General features: G+C 41.3%; 1 protein-coding gene across 1 annotated transcript; it reads left to right on the plus strand.

Moving 5' to 3' along the window:
* The first annotated feature begins 205 nt into the window (after positions 1-205).
* LOC140941405 (uncharacterized) lies at positions 206-16,890 on the plus strand. The gene is made up of 19 exons (XM_073390399.1): positions 206-277; positions 2,474-2,545; positions 3,405-3,476; positions 3,572-3,643; positions 4,421-4,492; positions 4,957-5,028; positions 5,943-6,014; positions 6,338-6,409; positions 7,941-8,021; positions 8,948-9,022; positions 9,204-9,376; positions 10,223-10,363; positions 10,962-11,323; positions 12,391-12,600; positions 13,237-13,472; positions 13,899-14,058; positions 14,501-15,095; positions 16,020-16,195; positions 16,389-16,890. The coding sequence occupies exons 1-19, from the start codon at positions 228-230 to the stop codon at positions 16,875-16,877; spliced, it is 3,252 nt and encodes a 1,083-aa protein (XP_073246500.1). The 5' UTR covers positions 206-227; the 3' UTR covers positions 16,878-16,890.
* The last annotated feature ends 363 nt before the right edge of the window (positions 16,891-17,253 follow it).

A 17,253-nucleotide genomic window follows, 5' to 3' on the forward strand; every position in this document is an offset into this window, starting at 1 on the left:
AATTTCTCAGGAAGTTGTAGTTATAAATTCTGTGCACAGTTACTGACCAATGTTATAAAAAAAGAGCGCGAAACACTCGTTGGGCCTACTGTATTCGGGAATATCAACCCGGCAGTTATACATCTATCAATAATGTCAAAACCACCCTCTTGTTTCTTTTATAGTTTACATGGTAAATTATACTGTGATTCGTTGATCACTATAGGAATTTTGCGGATAACAATATTATGACCATAACCCGGAAGTACATGGTGGACATGAAGAAAGTAAAAAACCTGTAAGCAAAAATTTAATCTGCTTTTATGTGGGTAAGTTGTTCCACGGGGAACAATATTAATATTGAGTCATGAAGATCTTATATTTATATGGTGGGATGGTGGGTCAGGTCAAACATAAAGTGCGTTATCAAGATTTAAGTTGAACGAGCAGGGAGAATTTTAAAAAGACATAATAAATTAATAACCAGTTATTGAAATTATTGGATGAGGATAAGTACGATATAAAGAATTAGGGAGATCAAAGAGCTTTGGCCGATAACAGCATCCGAGACGTGCTCTCATCACCTCGATCGAGGTAACTGCGATACCGTCTTCATTATCACACATTTGCCTGTTTCCCGGCAGTTTCAGGATAAAAAGGGTCCTAAAGGAAAGTTTAATAGCTTCTTCCAACAGCAGTCGTCATCCATCGTGTTGAATTTTTGCTATTCTTGCTATGGTTTTAGGCGTAGATCGATTATCTCTTTTTCGCAAAACGTGTGAAAACTTCCTACATTTTCTCTACCTGTTTAGAGAGAAACTCGCCCCTAAAGCGTGTGAGGGTGACAAGATCACCTGTGCCCTGGTTGAATGATCCTAACCTTCGAACGCTGCAGGAGACATGCAAGCGTTATAGTAGGAAAGCACACACCCCGTCACAGTGAGGCTGTGTGGGGCATCTTCAGAGACGCGCGCAACAGTCTTAAGATTAGAGCTGATATTACGAAAGAAAAGAGAACGTTTATGACCAATGCACTCTCGTCTAAGCGGCCCATGGAAGTATAGAAGACGACCCATCCATACTCCACGCTAGCCACCAACCAATAACCGTCTATCCGGATTAACTGTATAAGCACTTTGTTTCTACAGCTGAGTGTGTCACTGTCTCAATGGCATTTGACAAGGATGAGGTGCATAGGCTTATTAATGCGCTTGCGCAGGACCCTAATACGTCCTTGCGTCTGAAGAGTGTTACCCCATCATGAAGTTCTTCGGGAGATCAAAGTGCTGCGGTCCGACTACTCTACTGGTCCGGAAAACATTCCTACCAATTTAGTTTCAGACCATCTAGTATCTCCTTCAACGCATATCATAAATACGCACATTTGGAAGCTGGACTTTCCAACTATTTGGAAGACTGCACGCATTAGTCCCATTCCGAAGGTGGGGGAACCCTAGGTAAATGACAATTTTCTCCCTGTTTCCAATTTGCCTGTGTTATCAAAGGTGTATAAAAGACTGTCTTCACGACAAATGATGGATTTTTTCCCGGAAAATGCTGCGCTTCAGCCAAATGTAAGTGCAAACCGCAAAGGCCACTCAACTACAACTACTTTGCTTGCAATAAGAGATCATATCCTCAAGGCAATGAACAGAGGTGAAGTGGCCATCGTGATATAAATAGCAGACTTTTCTAAACCTTCTGATACAGTTGCGTATGAGAAAGTTCGGTGCAAATTTCATAAGCAAGGGTTTTCCAAGTCCTCTCCATATTGGATTGTTAGTTATCTGACTGATCGAATGCGGTATGTTTATATCGATGATCACTCGTCGGAGCGAATAACTGTGTCTTTTGGGGAACCTCAGGGATCCATTTTAGGTCCTGTCTTATTCAACCTGTACGTCAACGACTTGACTGAAGCACTCCCAACCGAAGTAAATTATTATTATTATTATTATTAGCTCTAGCAAAAGTAGCTGAGCTACCACGCCTTGTACTGTCCCATTTTCTGTCAATTATCCGTAAACGTGACTCATTTTTCGTCCGACAACGTCTACTAAATTTTTTTAACGGTAGCTAGATATATGACAATCGGAAACGGAGATATCTTTTGAACGATAAATAATCGCAGATAAGGTGTCTCAATTGATTGTTAAAAAAATTCTCCTTATTAGTAGCATAAGCAATGCCTTAAGGTGATGTTACACGAGACGATTCGCAACGAGGATTTTTAGCGCAACACAGCGTTGCAACATTGTTGCGACGTTGTTTTGAATGGTTATAACGTTGTTCCAGTATTGCAACGCTGTGTTGCGCTAAAAATTGTCGTTGCGAATCGTCCCGTGTAACATCACCTTCAGAGAATAGAACGGAGAATTTGGTCTTCCTAAGGGGCAGACATCAAGTGAACATCGTATTCAACGTTCAAGTCAGCTCCTGGAGCAACGTTTACATAAAATCTTTACTAACACTTTTAACGGTTGTCTCTGTACAGGAATTTGGCAAGGAACAATATTGCCTATCTTGAGAAAGGCCTGTTTAGCGATTTAAAAGATTTGGAAGTTTTGTAAGTAGAAAAAAGGAAACGACTGAAGCTTGACTACAGATCATGATAAAGAGCCCTGTTATATTAACAAATTGGCAGGCTTTGCTAATGCAAAGGAAGCTCTTGAATCCGAGGAGATTACTTCCTTTGTCGACGCGCGGGCGTGTGGGGTGTGTTTTCATGGTGGCCATTTGAATTTTGGTGCCAGCAGGCAATCGGATACTCCAAAAATTCCGACTGCTCTAGACCCGCCAACAATCTCATTTCCAGACCCCGCCCCATCTAAAGGCAAACTTTGAAAATGGCCGCCAAGTAAAATCCACTCTGCGCATCAACAAAGAAAGTCATGTGAGAGACCTCTGTAGTTAAGCAATTTCTTAAAAAGCAAGGCTGGATAGTCGACTTCCCTCCCAGATAGCCTTGATTTCCCTCACCATGATAGGGAGCCCTCCCACATTTCAAGGGACAAGCCTTGCGGACGAAGTTGTTGTGTGCCCTGGAGGTTTTCCCTCATATAATCTAGAAATCTAGGTATGTGCACCTACAAAGGGAACAAGTGGTTTTTGAACCCTCAGTTGTCTGAATTTTGGTAAAGATTTTAACCTTTCGAGTCTGAAGTATGGGAAGCTAGAAAGTTTGAGAAGGATTTGTTTTTGTTTTGTTTTTTGTTTGTTTGTTTTTCATTTTCTCTCGAGAACTTTGGTTTAGAAAATGAAATGGAATAGGGAAAATCGCATAAATGGGATCTGAAATGGTGGTAGGACGTCAAAACAAGAGCCAGACCTCCCCCCCCCCCCCCCATGAACTTTCCAGGAGTATCACCAGGGATGGTCAGCTTTTAGGTTGTTTATTTGCGATTTCTAATTTTTATTTTGTCAAGGGATTTGTCAGGAAACGAAATCAGCTTTATCACAGAAGGAATTCTGAACGGATTGCCAAAGTTGTCAACGCTGTAAGATGTGAACGTTCTTTACTATATAACAGGTAGAAGATTCCGAGAACTGTTAGCTCTCCCGCCTGCATCTATTCTTATTTCCATATTGTCAGGTACTTACATGAAAACAAGATTTCAAGTCTTGAAAGCGGGAGTTTCCGAGAACTGCCAGGATTGAAACATCTGTAAGTATGACGTACAAGAATAAACTCCTCTTGGAGAGAGAATGAAAAAAAAAACAAACAAAAAAACGGACAAAGCCATTTTCTCTATTTTTCTTACGAGACTATATCTGCACCAAATTCAAAAGCTGGTTACAGAAGAGTAAGCTCTCTTTGGTTGAATTGAGTTTGATGAACAATGAAAAGCGGATTGAAGACCGACTGACTGGGAGACGGCTTTTACTCAGACTCCTCTCGCGCTTCCTGTCCGTAGTGATCTCAATTTAAAAAGACGAACTGGACAAAGAAACACTGCCAAGGCTCAAGGGGTAATTTATTGATACTACGCGTCAATTCGCTCCGTGGCTCAGTGAAGTGCTCTGCGGACTGATTTAGTTTTCGTATCGCAAATTTTCTCATTGTAAGATAAGAGAGCTCTAACAGCTTTACTTCTAAGAGTAAATGTGTCTTATGCCCAAACAGAAACGCCGTGCCTGCCATTTTCGCAAACTATGAAAAAGGGTTGTTTTAACGTCTAACTGAAAAACAGTGTGTGATATCACACATCTCAGGAGAACAGTGTCTATGCCCCGCCATGTAGGATCGTTTCCTTTTTGTCTTTACTTGGGGGCTCGCTAGATTCAATCCCTGTTTTGGGCACACTATCCGACAAGTCAAAGATCTTTCGATAGGACAAATAGAATTGCCCATGCGCAACTCGTTGGAACGACGTGACAGTGTGACAGCAAATGTGACAGATGCCTAACGTTTGCAACCGTGCGTTCCGCTCTTCTTTTCCAGATGGTTGTTCATCAACAGAATTTGGGATCTTCCCTACGATGTCTTCCACGGACTAGCGCAGCTGAAAGTCTTGTGCGTATCACATGAGTAGCCTATATGGTTGTTGTTTCGTCCTCTGACGTCATTTTACCTTGTAACGAAAAGGGAACACATAAGTACTTACGCCCACGGTGCACCACATAGTATATGTTCTTATAATTAAGAAACCTAAAGAAAGAAAGTTAGTGAGCTACAATGTTCCGGACATTTCCTTACCCTAGGTCTTGCCAACAAGGCCGACAATTGATATGACTATATTTTCATATTCTAAATATATTCTAGAGAACGTAATCAAGAGTCTGAGAATGTTTCCATTTATTTTATTGCATGAGAGGCAATCACACATTGAAGGTCAAATTCTGCAGTACATGAAGTTAGAGGTTTTTTTACTGGAGGACAGTCTGTTCAGTATAGATCTCAAGGGGAAAATCACAAAAAAGACTAACTCTTACACACGTTCTTACAAGTCTGTTATTCATTTCATCCCGTCCATTTAGGTCGCTTAGCATGAACAAGCTAACCCAGCTGAATGACCATCTGTTGAGGGACACAAACAGCTTGGAGTACATGTAAGAAAGTTTCACCAAAAACATCAAACGCCCGCTTCCTCTAAAATATACTCCCTTGTTTTCAATGAACCAATCAAAGCCGCTGAGCTCGGTTAGCTCAACTGGATAAGAACCTGTCTGCTGAGAGGTAGGCCGCTGGTTCAAATCCCGGCCGGACCAATACTTAAGGTCTTTAAAATAACTGAAGAGAAAGTGCTGCCGTTGCAATAACATCTGCAAACGGTTAGACTGTCTAGTCTTCTCGAATAAGCTGGACAGCGGATCAAGAATTTTTCTTGGGAGGGGTGCACCACTAATGGTGTAACTGACTGGTGACATAAACAAGGTTTAAAAGCAAATACAAAGAAGACAACGTTTGACTAGGCAATAACATAATGTGAACTGCAAAGAATACATATTATACATATCTGAATATTTTGCAGAATACCAGTTGTCAGAAGCCCTCTCAGGGAAGGGGGGGGGGGGTGGTGCGCATTTTCAGCACCCTCCCCCCTGGATCCACCCCTGATAAGGAAGGTAAACCGTATGTCCCGTCCCACAAGTCTTGCATATGTCATAATTTCTTTGGGACGTTAATGAACCTACACACTTTTCGAAAAGAGTAGGGGACGTAGTTCCCTGCGTACTAGTCAATCTCTGATTCACACTCATATCATTACTCATCCCTTCATTACTTGTAAACTGCACCATAAACAGCCTGGCAAATTCACCGACCAATGTTGTAAATTATCCCTGAAAAACCCTGAGGGGAGTGGCACACTTACCAGGACGTTGGTATACTGAACCAAACATACCACAGTTACTCCTAAAGGAAATAATCAGAATACTATCATCCGTCGGTCACATCAATTGCATTCATGTTGCACCGTGTGTTTTATAAACCAATATTCATTTCTATCTTTCTTCAATCGCAGGTTTTTCCAGCACAACGAAATCAAATTAATTCCGGACTATTTCTTCAGAAATGCGACGAGTCTGAAACATGTGTTAGAAACATATTTTTAAATTGCTAAGTATTTTTTTCATTTCATTTTTATTTAATTTTTTTTACCTCTTCTTCTGCTAATGTTAGCCTGAGAAAACAGCCGACATTTGGCGACACTTCCACTGGTTTCCCCGCCAAATGACGTTTGAGAAACGAGCCCAGAAATTCTATACTGATGACGCGTCACTACCCAGATCTGGGTAGTGCTTCTGATTGGTCGTGCCGGGTGGGAAATTTGATTCACCCAATGTCAGCTGTTTTCTCAGGCTAGCTGAATGTCTGCCGTATGAATTTCTGGACTGGTTAGAGCTTTTTTCCTTTTAGATCCCTAAACAGCAATAACCTTTCCATGATTAGACCAGAAACCTTCAAGGGCGCCTCAAGTCTAGAAACACTGTAAGAAAAATGAACTATCATTATCTCAGAGTCTAGCACTCTCTCATAAAAAATCAAATCAGCAGAAGATATCCAGCGAAATATTGTCAGACTACCGTAACTGTGTTCTTGCCTTGTCTTTGGACAACCCTGTAAGGTTAAGGTGATGTTACACGGGACGATTCCCAACGACGATTTGAGCGCACATTTGTTTCACCGAGCTTAAAAAATTACCATCTTTCATTCTTTCCCCACACAGTGCGACATCGACATTTCTGATCCTAGCAGTTTGCAGGACGCGTGTCAAATATGAACCTAATATATGGCCTCGCGCTCCATGAGTTCTCCGTGAGCTTCCGTAGCTCAAGTGGATAGAGCGCCCGCCCGGTGTTTGGGAGGTTATAGGGTCGAATCTTGTCGGGAACTCAGATTTTTTCTTTGTCCCACGCTCGTGGAAAGCTGATCATTTTATTTTCACATAGCGTTACAATGTTGGAACAAAGTTGGAACTATTCGAAACAATTTCGCGACAATGTTGTAAGGCTGTGTTGCGCTAAAAATCGTCGTTTCGAATCTTCTCGCGTAGCATCACCTTTAAGCAGTAGTTAAGTTAGGAACGTTACGTTGGTGTCCTGAGAGCGAAGGGAAAAAATGTTCATATAGCACTGACTGACGCCGGAAAAGGGAGAAAAGGAGAAGGAAAAAAGGAAAAGGAAAAGGCAGGGGAATCCCCATCTCTTTCTACAGTTTCCCCCTGGGGGGACTCCCAAATTAAAGTGGGGTTGCCCTTCGTCTCGCTTTGGAGTGTAGATTGCAGATTTTGGTCTCAGTAAGGGCCATTAAGGTATAGCTTAGTACTGAACATAGAGAAATTTAAATAAATGCCCTGGCACTGACCACACAGAAATCTCCCTCAGGGGTCAGTTTAAGCTTGAGTCACACCCGCATTGGTCTCCCTTCGGGGTTTAACGGGGACTGTTAGGACCTCAAGATACATCGTTTCTGCCTACGATTACTGCTAGGCCAACATGTTTGCCGCAAATGCAGCTATATAGAGGGCAACCATGATTTGCCTGATGTGGTAATGCCATCAATACCTAACCGTTTCTATTGGGTGAGAGGCAATCTACTCCTGTTTCCGGCTATACGGATACGGGTATAATTTTCCCATACTCATTCATAGACACAGTGTATTTGAAGGTCTCTGTATATAGGACTGTTGACGTCTGGTGAGCTTCTTAAAATCAATACTAAGAGAAGATCCCCTTGATATACTTATGATGAATCCGGTCAACATAACCTAACTTCAAATATTCCTAAAAGCTAAAAATAGACGAATATAGACTACTTAAACCAAAGCACCAAGGATAGACAACCCCACTCTCACCAGTACATGGACCTAATTTATTACCTAACAAGGGTAGCATCTCCTACTACCCCTCCCCCCTCTCGGTGAGAGTATCGTTAGCTTTAGATAAATGTGGGGGTTGTTTAAGGCAGATTTAATACAAGCAGATTAACTTATATTCTATCCCGGCCTTCTCTCCCAAAGAGTTCTTTCCAACAATTTTGAACTGGCAGATATGCAGAGTGATACATTTGCCTACAATGAGTTCGGAAACCTGTCCTTTATGTAAGTAATCCTTTTGCTTAAGGATAGAAATTAACTTGTTTGATAAAACAGTTTGCCGGATTTTCACTGAGAGCAGATTGCCGTTCCATCAGTTGATTAATCACTGTCACTGTCCTTTACAGGGTAACAACCACTGTAGAATCAGACGTTTCTTAATTAATAGTTTAGCCTCTTGAAAATCACTCGCTCGTCAATCATTTTATGCGTCAAAATGAGAGGAGGTTTTATCCTCTCTTGCTGTACCCTGTTCCAAGCTCTCACTGAGATAGTATGGATGACGCGTAAATGAAAGGCAAGTGAAAATATGAGCCCGTGATCTAGGAAATGGGGGCCGCGACTCTAGCTGTCAGTCATTTAGTTAATTACTCTGTCACTTAGCCAGGTAGGTCCCCTGTCATCGCGCCAGTCACTGAGTACGTCAGTCGGTCCGTTCGTCACTTTCGGCTAGCCCAGTGGTCCATCAGCACATCGTTAGTTTGCTAGTGGTTTACCGTTAGTCAGCAACAAAGCCTTCATTTAGCACGACTGTACTTAAGTCAGTCAGTAGTTTAGTCGAACCCTCAGCACCAACAGTGATGATGAATCAATCAATCAATATGGCAACCTGAAAAATTAGTGTACGACAATTTCTCTGCTTCTTTCATTTCCACTATTTCCTTTAATTTTTAGGCAAATTGTCAACCCCTCATCTAAGCGGTAGAGGACGCCTTGAGGTGCAAATCTATTTCAACATTGTCCTGAAAGGATGTTTGTTTCTGTTTTCCATCAACAATCATATTTTTCACGTTTGAAGAAGCCCGACTAAGTGTTCAATTAACTTGAGCGATCTACTGCAACAAACTAATGCGAGTCTGATCTCCCGCTCAGATTGTCATGGCATGTACTCCATTTTACATCCTAATTTCAATTTCTTTTTTATCTTTCAGCTATATTTTGCAGACAGCTCTTGTAAGAATAAGGGTGAACAGTTTCAAGCAACACAGAAAAGTCGGAGTGGTTATGTAAGTTACAATGTTTTTCAACAGAAATTAAATGTGTTCGTTGCAAATTGCTCGGACCTAAAGATATGGGAAAAAGGTAAAAAGTGAAAGATACCGGCATTTGTGGTTTAGTTTTTTACTAACTTTTAACATTCATCATGAACATCGTTTGTAATTCTGAACCTTGTGGTTATCTCGGCAGTGCTCCCACCGATAGCATATTCCCATTCGAGGTCCCTGAAGACAATCGGCTACGGGAAGGACTGGCACGCAGTGGATTCACATGTAACGGTACTTCATGTACCCCCTGTCCTTTTGGAACATACCAAAGAAGGCTTCACAATGGGTCTCATTCCTGCATCGAGTGTCCAGCAGGTAACAACAGGAAGAACAATTAAAAAAAGAGTCGAGAAAACCGTTGTGATCTGTAATTTTGAATTAGTTTTAACAGAGTCTTAATAAAAACATTTTTCTGTTTTTCCTCATCAAAATTCTACATAAGAACGAAGAACAAAAACCAAAACTGAAATTCAGTTACGAGGTAAAAAAAGCGACAACGTCTTTTTTTACAATTTGTTTGGAGTTCTCCCTAAACGATACTTGTGTAATCGCACAAAAGGCGCTTTTGTTGTAAAATGGCCCGCTTTCTCTTTGCTTTTGCCTATTATTACATCAACTATACTGCAAACAAGAGATGTATCCTTTTAAGCTCAAACAACTATATCCAAACAAAGGAATGATCAGTGTGACAGTGTTGTCTGTGTAAATTGCCTAGGTATATCCCTGGCTTTATAGATATCGACTCTATGCGTTATAATATGTCTTTATATACCGTAAACTGCTGCTTATAAGCCCTGGGCTTATACAAGTTCGTAAGGGCTCTTGGGTGGGCTTATAAACGGGGGGGGGGGGGGGGGGGGGCTTATATCTGGATGGGCTTGTAAGCGGACGACAAAAAACGTTCCGAAATGAGCAACAGCACTGTTGATCGACGTATGATTTAAATTTATTACTCTTACAATTGAAGCCTTAAAAAGGCAGCAATAAATCGAATTCAGTTAAATTTTAAGACAAAATCAAAACTGTAACTGGGGCTTATATCCGGATGGGCTCATAATCGGATGTATTTTTTTGTTTGCATGTAGGTGGGCCTATAACCGGGGGGGCTTATAAGCGGCAGTTTACGGTATGTCTGATAATATCCTTGAGCTTTTCTCGCAGGGGGATTCTACCAGAATACTGTTGGCCATTACGGAACTTTGGCGGGACAGACGGGATGCCTGCCTTGTCCTAAGGGTACCTTTGTGGAGCTTGACAAATTCCCTGGAAAGCATCAGTACGCTTGCCGCGTGTGCCCTGGAGGTGTGTTATCTGATATGCATGTTCATGAAAACTATGTAGAAACGTTGTCACTCGGTGACACGTTATGGTGTGCTTATGGTGAGTTTAGCTCGGAAAAACAGTTAAAGCAGCAAACACAATAAATGTTGGGTTTGATTTTAATAAGTGAAAGGCAAACAATCAACACCGACTTGGTAACAGGCCGTTAATACGTCAGCAAAAACGGTTTAAGTGGGATTTTGAAGGCATAGCCATGGTAGAAGGTGATTACATTTAAATATTGTTTAAAAAATGTTGGATCGTATTTAAACCATTTGAATGGTCAATTTAAAATTTGTGGAGGAGACGCATGCTTACATTAATCTGCAGAATTAGTTTAAACAGCAGCAAGACTCCGTCGTTCGAATTGTTTGGTCAAAATTTATGGAACAAACAGATGCTTAAATCAAGCTAAAGAATTAATGCAAACGACAGCCAGGCAGCCAGTTTTTTATTCCAATTTCCCAAAATGACATTCTGAAAAATGTGAGTGAGAAACCGCATACAAAACCGTTTGTTTTTTCAACGGGAAAAAACGTTGAAACTGGTCTGAGTTTAAAACAAAGTTGCCTTTACACAGGATCTAAGACCGACGAGTGGGCAAGTTACCGGGGCTGCTTCTGTATTGACACGTTCTACCGACGAGGCCGATTTACACAGTGTGAGGCGTGTCCCAAGGGCGTCCGCGGCTATCTCTGCAATGAGACCATTTTGGTCAAGGAAGGCTACTGGTGGAGTTTCAGAGATCATAATGAGAGCTGGGAATATCAACGATTTGTTGACGCTTTAATGACCCCTGATGAAAAGTTTAACCACGCAGATGTGAACTTTACGGGCATATTTCCCAAGCCCTATCCGTGCCCTAAGGCAGCTTCATGTTTAGGACTCCTCAACTCCGTCCGAAAACCTTGCAAGAAAGGCTACGGAGGACCTCTCTGCGAGGTAAGAATTAGTTAAAATATATGCATTTTGTCGAGGCTCAAGCGCATCTCTAGACTTGGAATTAGGGGTATGCGCTGTAACACTAAATGTTTGCACAAGCCAATAGTCTATACAGAATCAGATACGGATGCAGATGCATTAGAACCTTCATGTGCGACCACCTTCAGTAAGCGACCACGTCACGTAACTTAGCGGACAGCCATTGAAGAAAATTTCCCTGTCAAAGCCCTACGGTTGAACCCTCATTGAAGACCACCTATTGAACGCAACCATCTTTTAAGTACCTCAAGCTGGATGGAGAACAGTCTCTTGATGATTTTTTAATGCTTTTAGTCTCTTGCAAGCAACCTCGTGATGTTTTTGTCAATTCCCTTGTGTTCGCCAAGTTTCTTAAGTGGCAGATTGTACAAATAGTGTGTAACAGTGATATAAATGCGATGTGAATTTTAAGCCTGGTGAATCTATAGGATTGATGATTGTTCAGTCTTTGATAAAGGGAGCCCGGAGGAAAAATCCGTGTTGCCCAACAGGAGTCGAATCTATGACTCGTAGAATTCTTGTACAGATACTCTACCACTGAGCTACCGGACACTCGAGGAAGCTAAGGCCAATAGAGCTAGGTTCATGCGACAAACACCCTGCATACTTTTAGTACTGACTTGGATGTCGACAGGTGCATGTACACAATTAGTAAAATCCAGCTAGCGGTCTATTATCAATGCTGCGTTCTGATTGGTTGAGCTACTACTAGGCTATATGTTATAGCCCACTAGTAGCGAAAAGCGCCGGATTCTTGGCGGCAAAAAAGGATTAAAATTTTGCTTTAAGTTGTTTTGTCTCGATATTTTTGACTAACTAGTAGGATTTTTCTAAAACAATTATTCCTCTTGCCTTCGATCATGGCCTCTTAGTCAATAGCCCATTTGGCCTTCGGCCTCATGGGCTATTGACTCAGAGCCCAGTCGGGCTCGAGGAATAATTGTTAATGATAATTATTTCAAATGTTGTGGAGAACACAGTTTAATGTGTCATTTTCAGCCCCGACGAAACTTTTTCTTTCAATTCAGGTGTGCGTCAAAGGACATTACAAGTCCATGTCACGATGCACAAAGTGCCCCACTTTACCCTGGTTGATAACACAGATGGTGTTCATTGTCTGCGCCATTTTCCTTCTGATCTTTATTCTTTTCCGTGACGAGAGCAAGACCAAGGGCAAAGGACGTACGTTATCCGACGTAGTGCTGGCGCGCTTAAAAATTGTCGTTGGTTTTTATCAGGTATATTTTAATTTCTTATCCTTCAGTTTATAATCATTTTTTCTTTAAGCTTAACTGGGATTTTTCTTCACCCGAACATTTGCGCGACCGGATTGTCCGAGATTGTTCATTTTATCTCTTTCCCTTCTAGACCAAGTTATGGCGAGATTATCTGTCCCTTTAACTCCTAAATCTGTGACGAGTATCCTATGATCGGTTACCATTGAAATGAGACCTCTTTGACTGAATGTTTGCATGGTACTATTTATTCCACAGCATTTTACAAAACGATACCTTGGATTTTTAATCGATATTTTTTGCATTGGCCAGTATTAGGAGTGAATGAGTCCAAAGGGTCAGTGAGTGCGACTAATCACCTCGATCCCTTAATTGGTACGTTTATTGGATGTTTACAATGAAAAAATCAAGTGCATGACTAGTATGGAGTGGTGAAGGTATCTACCCCGTGAATAATAACAGACGGATGGCTGTCAAAGTGCTCTGACCAATTGACCATAGAAAAAAATTCTAAATTTCATTATCATCCTCATCAACATCATCATTATTATTATCATCATTATTGCAATATTTATAGTCCTTCAAAAGCTCAATAATACTGTTTCTTCTTCTCGTGTAGCTTCGTGTCTTTATTTTCAGGTTACAGCTGGGACATTGGACGCCTTTTCCTATGTTCAATGGCCTGAAGCTCTTCTCCAACTCAGTAATTATGCCAAATTCGTTCAGCTGAATCTAGTTCAGATCGCTCCCATCCACTGCTTCAAAGAAAGTCTGAGAATGAACGCCTATGTCGGTCTTGCAGTAACTGTGGCATTGAATGTAGGAGTCATTATACTGGCATTTACGTATTTCCACTTCCGGAAAATCATGATAAGGTATGACCATGGTTGACTCTAGTTCAAACCATAAGAATTCGCCTTGATCAAAAACTGTTTAGAAACCCAACGTGCATGCATTAACTGTGCATGACGTTTCTTTTTTCAATAGAAAATAGACACTATAATTTGTTTCTTTTATCATGAGTTCACGACGACAATGGTAATGACTGAAAATCATGATGATGATGAAAATTGTAGGTGTGACAACGATATACAGTCTGTAGTGAAAGCAAGTGAAGACAGTAGTCATGGTGATGATGGGAAATGGTTTTCTGATGATAAAATAATTCTCCGGACGATGACAGTAATTTTACCGGTAAAGATAATGATTTCAAATGGAAAACAAACAGACACTTGCTGGTGCTTCAAATTTAGGTTTCTCTGTGTAATATTTTTATCGTCCATTTTCTGTTGCTCTCTGAGGCTCAACAACGACACGTCGGCTGGGGAGAAGGCTCGAGCAATTTCTTTGAGTAAAGTGCGCTGTTATCGCAGCGCCTTCCTGGTCATGTTTATTACGTTTCCAGAAGTCAGTTCAAGGATTCTTCGGATGCTCCCCCCTGCATGTCACAAAATCTGCCAGGTATGAATACTAGTAGCTCGAAGAATTTGTCAGTATGTATATCACGCGTTTGGGTCCACAAAAGCATCTTTCTTACTGTAAATCGGAATTTGGTAACTTTGAGGAACTGTGTACTGTTAAAAACTTTATTAATCGGAGTTAGCAATGCCTCCAAACTGCATACTTTCAGTAGCTTATGCTTAGTAGCTTATGAGGTTAAGTTAAAAACAATGGAAAATTCCAGAACAGTCACAGGTTAAAAGTTGTCGCGGTCGCCTAAAGTCTCTTCCGAAGGGTTTAACTGAAGTGATTTCGCTGGGAGAATTTTGGTGTTTTGGATAGGTGGTCGCTTATGGGAGGTGGTCGCACATGGAGGCTCGACTGTAGCAAGAGTGACTTTGCTAAGTTAAAAAGAGACTGCTTGTCTGTAGGCATTAACTAATAAACTGTTATTGGAACTCAGGATATAGATATGAAAAACTGTACCCACTACCTCAAGATGGATTACAGCTTAAAGTGCTTCGATAAGACTTACAACAAATACGTGACTGCAGCCTATGTGGGTTCTATTTACCCAGTGCTCTTTCCTCTGTTCATTGTGGTGGTGCTGTATTTCCTCTACTATCGCCGTCATATAAAAAACAGCGCCCTCAACCCACAACCAAAGCGGTTTGAGATTGTAGAAGGCATGCGCTTTATCTATGAGAACTACAACGAGCGCTACTGGTACTGGGAAATAGTGGACGCGATCAGAAAGTTGATTCTTACTTCCTGCTTATCGCTAATCGGCGCTGAAGGACGAACCTACATTGGAATGGCGGCAATGGCTTCTGGGTTTTATGCCGTCGCGCATGCACAGGCTCGTCCAATCCCCGACAAGTTTGAGCATTTGTTGCAACTGTCATCGCTGGTGGCAACTTTTTTCAATCTGAGTGTGGGCGTCCTGTTACGAATTCCTTCTGAAATGGTCAACTTTTCTATCGAAAAGGACAAAGATTCTGTTGGAGTTACTGTGCTGCTGGTAACAGCCAATGTCATGGTGATAGGGCTGGTAGTGGGTGCGTACTTAAGGGTATTATATATGTTTAAGCAGATTATTGCAACAACTATGTATATGTGCCTTTTTTGCTTTTATCGTTTGTCGCACTTATGTTAACATTTTTTCAGTCCTTTCAGTGTTTTCTTGAAAATTGGTCCTTGTGGTTCGTTCAGAACATTAAGGTTAAGCTTAAGACACTTGGTCGTGTTCTAAGGCACATATAAACACTATTTTACACAACTTGTTTAAGAAGACAAATGAAAGCAATGATTTCCCTACCATTCCACTGCTACAATGAGGGACAAAAGTGTTGAGACACTTCCGCAAAATGGCCCCTTTTTGAATACTGGACTTACCTATCCCCTTCCCCTGTCTACCTCCACCCCTCGCCCCCAAAATCCATGTTGTATTTTGGACCCTCAACTCTTTCTTTTACTTCAGACAACATTGATTCAGGGGGTGAGGGGATTTATGGCGTTTAAAAGGAATGAAATAATAAATGAAGTAAATGTTTGATAAAAGCACCCGTTCTAAACAAGTGTGTCAACTACTTTTGTCCCTGATTGTAGGTATAACTTCGTTTTTACGGCAAACGGCACAGGTAACCATGCGATACAAATGAATCAGGCAACGGAATGTTCTTAAAACAAACAAATTAAACTTGAGGAAATCGCGAAGAGTTCACGGATATTCGGAGAGAAATGGTTGCGGAAAACACCAAATTATTACCCGATGAATGGCAACGGATTGTTGAAGAATAAAACTCAACCGTTCAGACTCTAAACTGCCAAAAAAAGGGTAAGGAGTTATGCAGATTGAGAAGGCTGTTTCCCTCGATGTACAAACTTGTTAATATAAGTAATCCGAATTTAATAATTCAAACCGAATTAAGTTAAACTGTTAAGAAAGTCCTCAATGTTAGTTTTCTCTTTTCATTTCTTAGTCCGTTATCTCTATACGTTAAGTTGGAGTCTGTACAATGTCCACAAGAACCCACAATGTAACTGGGAGTGCTGTGTCGGTGTTATCCTGTTGGCTCATAACACCAGAGCAAATGTCACTGAGGAGATAGGTGATCAAAGTATGGAAAGGAATCAGGTCCAAGGAGACGATCTTGAGGTTTGTTTCATTTTGTTTGTTAGCCATGATCATAAGCAAGGCCTAATTGAAAGCATTAACACCCGCGGTTTGATAATTTTATGTACCAACCCGCTGCACGCTGCAAAGGACCCAGTAACCAGACGGTGACGTGTAAGAAAATAAAGCCTTACTGTACGTATATGTACTAACAGTGTTAAAATTTTGTTAATAGGTTCGCACTATAGGAGGCTCAGTCAATGACGAGGAATTTACAGAATTAGGGGTGGAAAATGCCGGCGCAGATGACATATTTACGGACGAACTACAAAAAGAAACCGATAAAGTTTATGGGCGTGGTATCTTAAGTGCATCACAAACATCTGGGGCACTTAGGAGACCAAGGAGGAGAACACATCATTTCCCCGAGCATGACCCAAAATGCGCTGAAACACACTATGTCAAAAAGGCTGAATCTTCTTTGGAAACCAAAGAAACCCCCCAAGCTTTTAGCGTCTCGTCAGAAACCCCGACACGAGATCCGAGTGTCGATGTTGAGGTGATGATCAAGGAAATCCTTGGAGAGAACATGGTTGAGATTCATGGTCCGAACAGGGACAAAAGTAGTAAGAAGAAACCAAACATCTTAGCGAACGTAGACGCAGATCCTGAGAGGTCTAACCAAGCTGTGGATACGAGCGATGATGAAGAAACTGACTTTTAAGGAACTTAGTCAAACTGCATCGGGGACTGTTCCATTTTAGTTTAGGTGTATGCAGATAGTTGTTCGTTGAAAGCTTTAAATAAAAACGGCGGTAAAGCCATAGTGTAAAAAAGTAAAGCAACGTTTACTGAATAGCGGGGTTTTTGGTTCATAAAAGAAAACATCTGCCAAAAATCTGCCAGTTTACAAATTTCGGATTTTACTGATTGACGCACAAACATACCCTACCACCAAACTGCGTAAATGAATAGTAGCGCTCATTTGTCGACATTGACATCCCCAAATTTTGGTTATACTTGTATGATGTAGCTGGTGACACAGACGGAACTAAACTCTGGCCCCAGTTGTTCAAAAGTCTGATAGCGCTATCCACCGG

This window comes from Porites lutea, chromosome 6 (genome assembly GCF_958299795.1).
Source record: "Porites lutea chromosome 6, jaPorLute2.1, whole genome shotgun sequence".
Classification (NCBI taxonomy): domain Eukaryota; kingdom Metazoa; phylum Cnidaria; class Anthozoa; order Scleractinia; family Poritidae; genus Porites; species Porites lutea.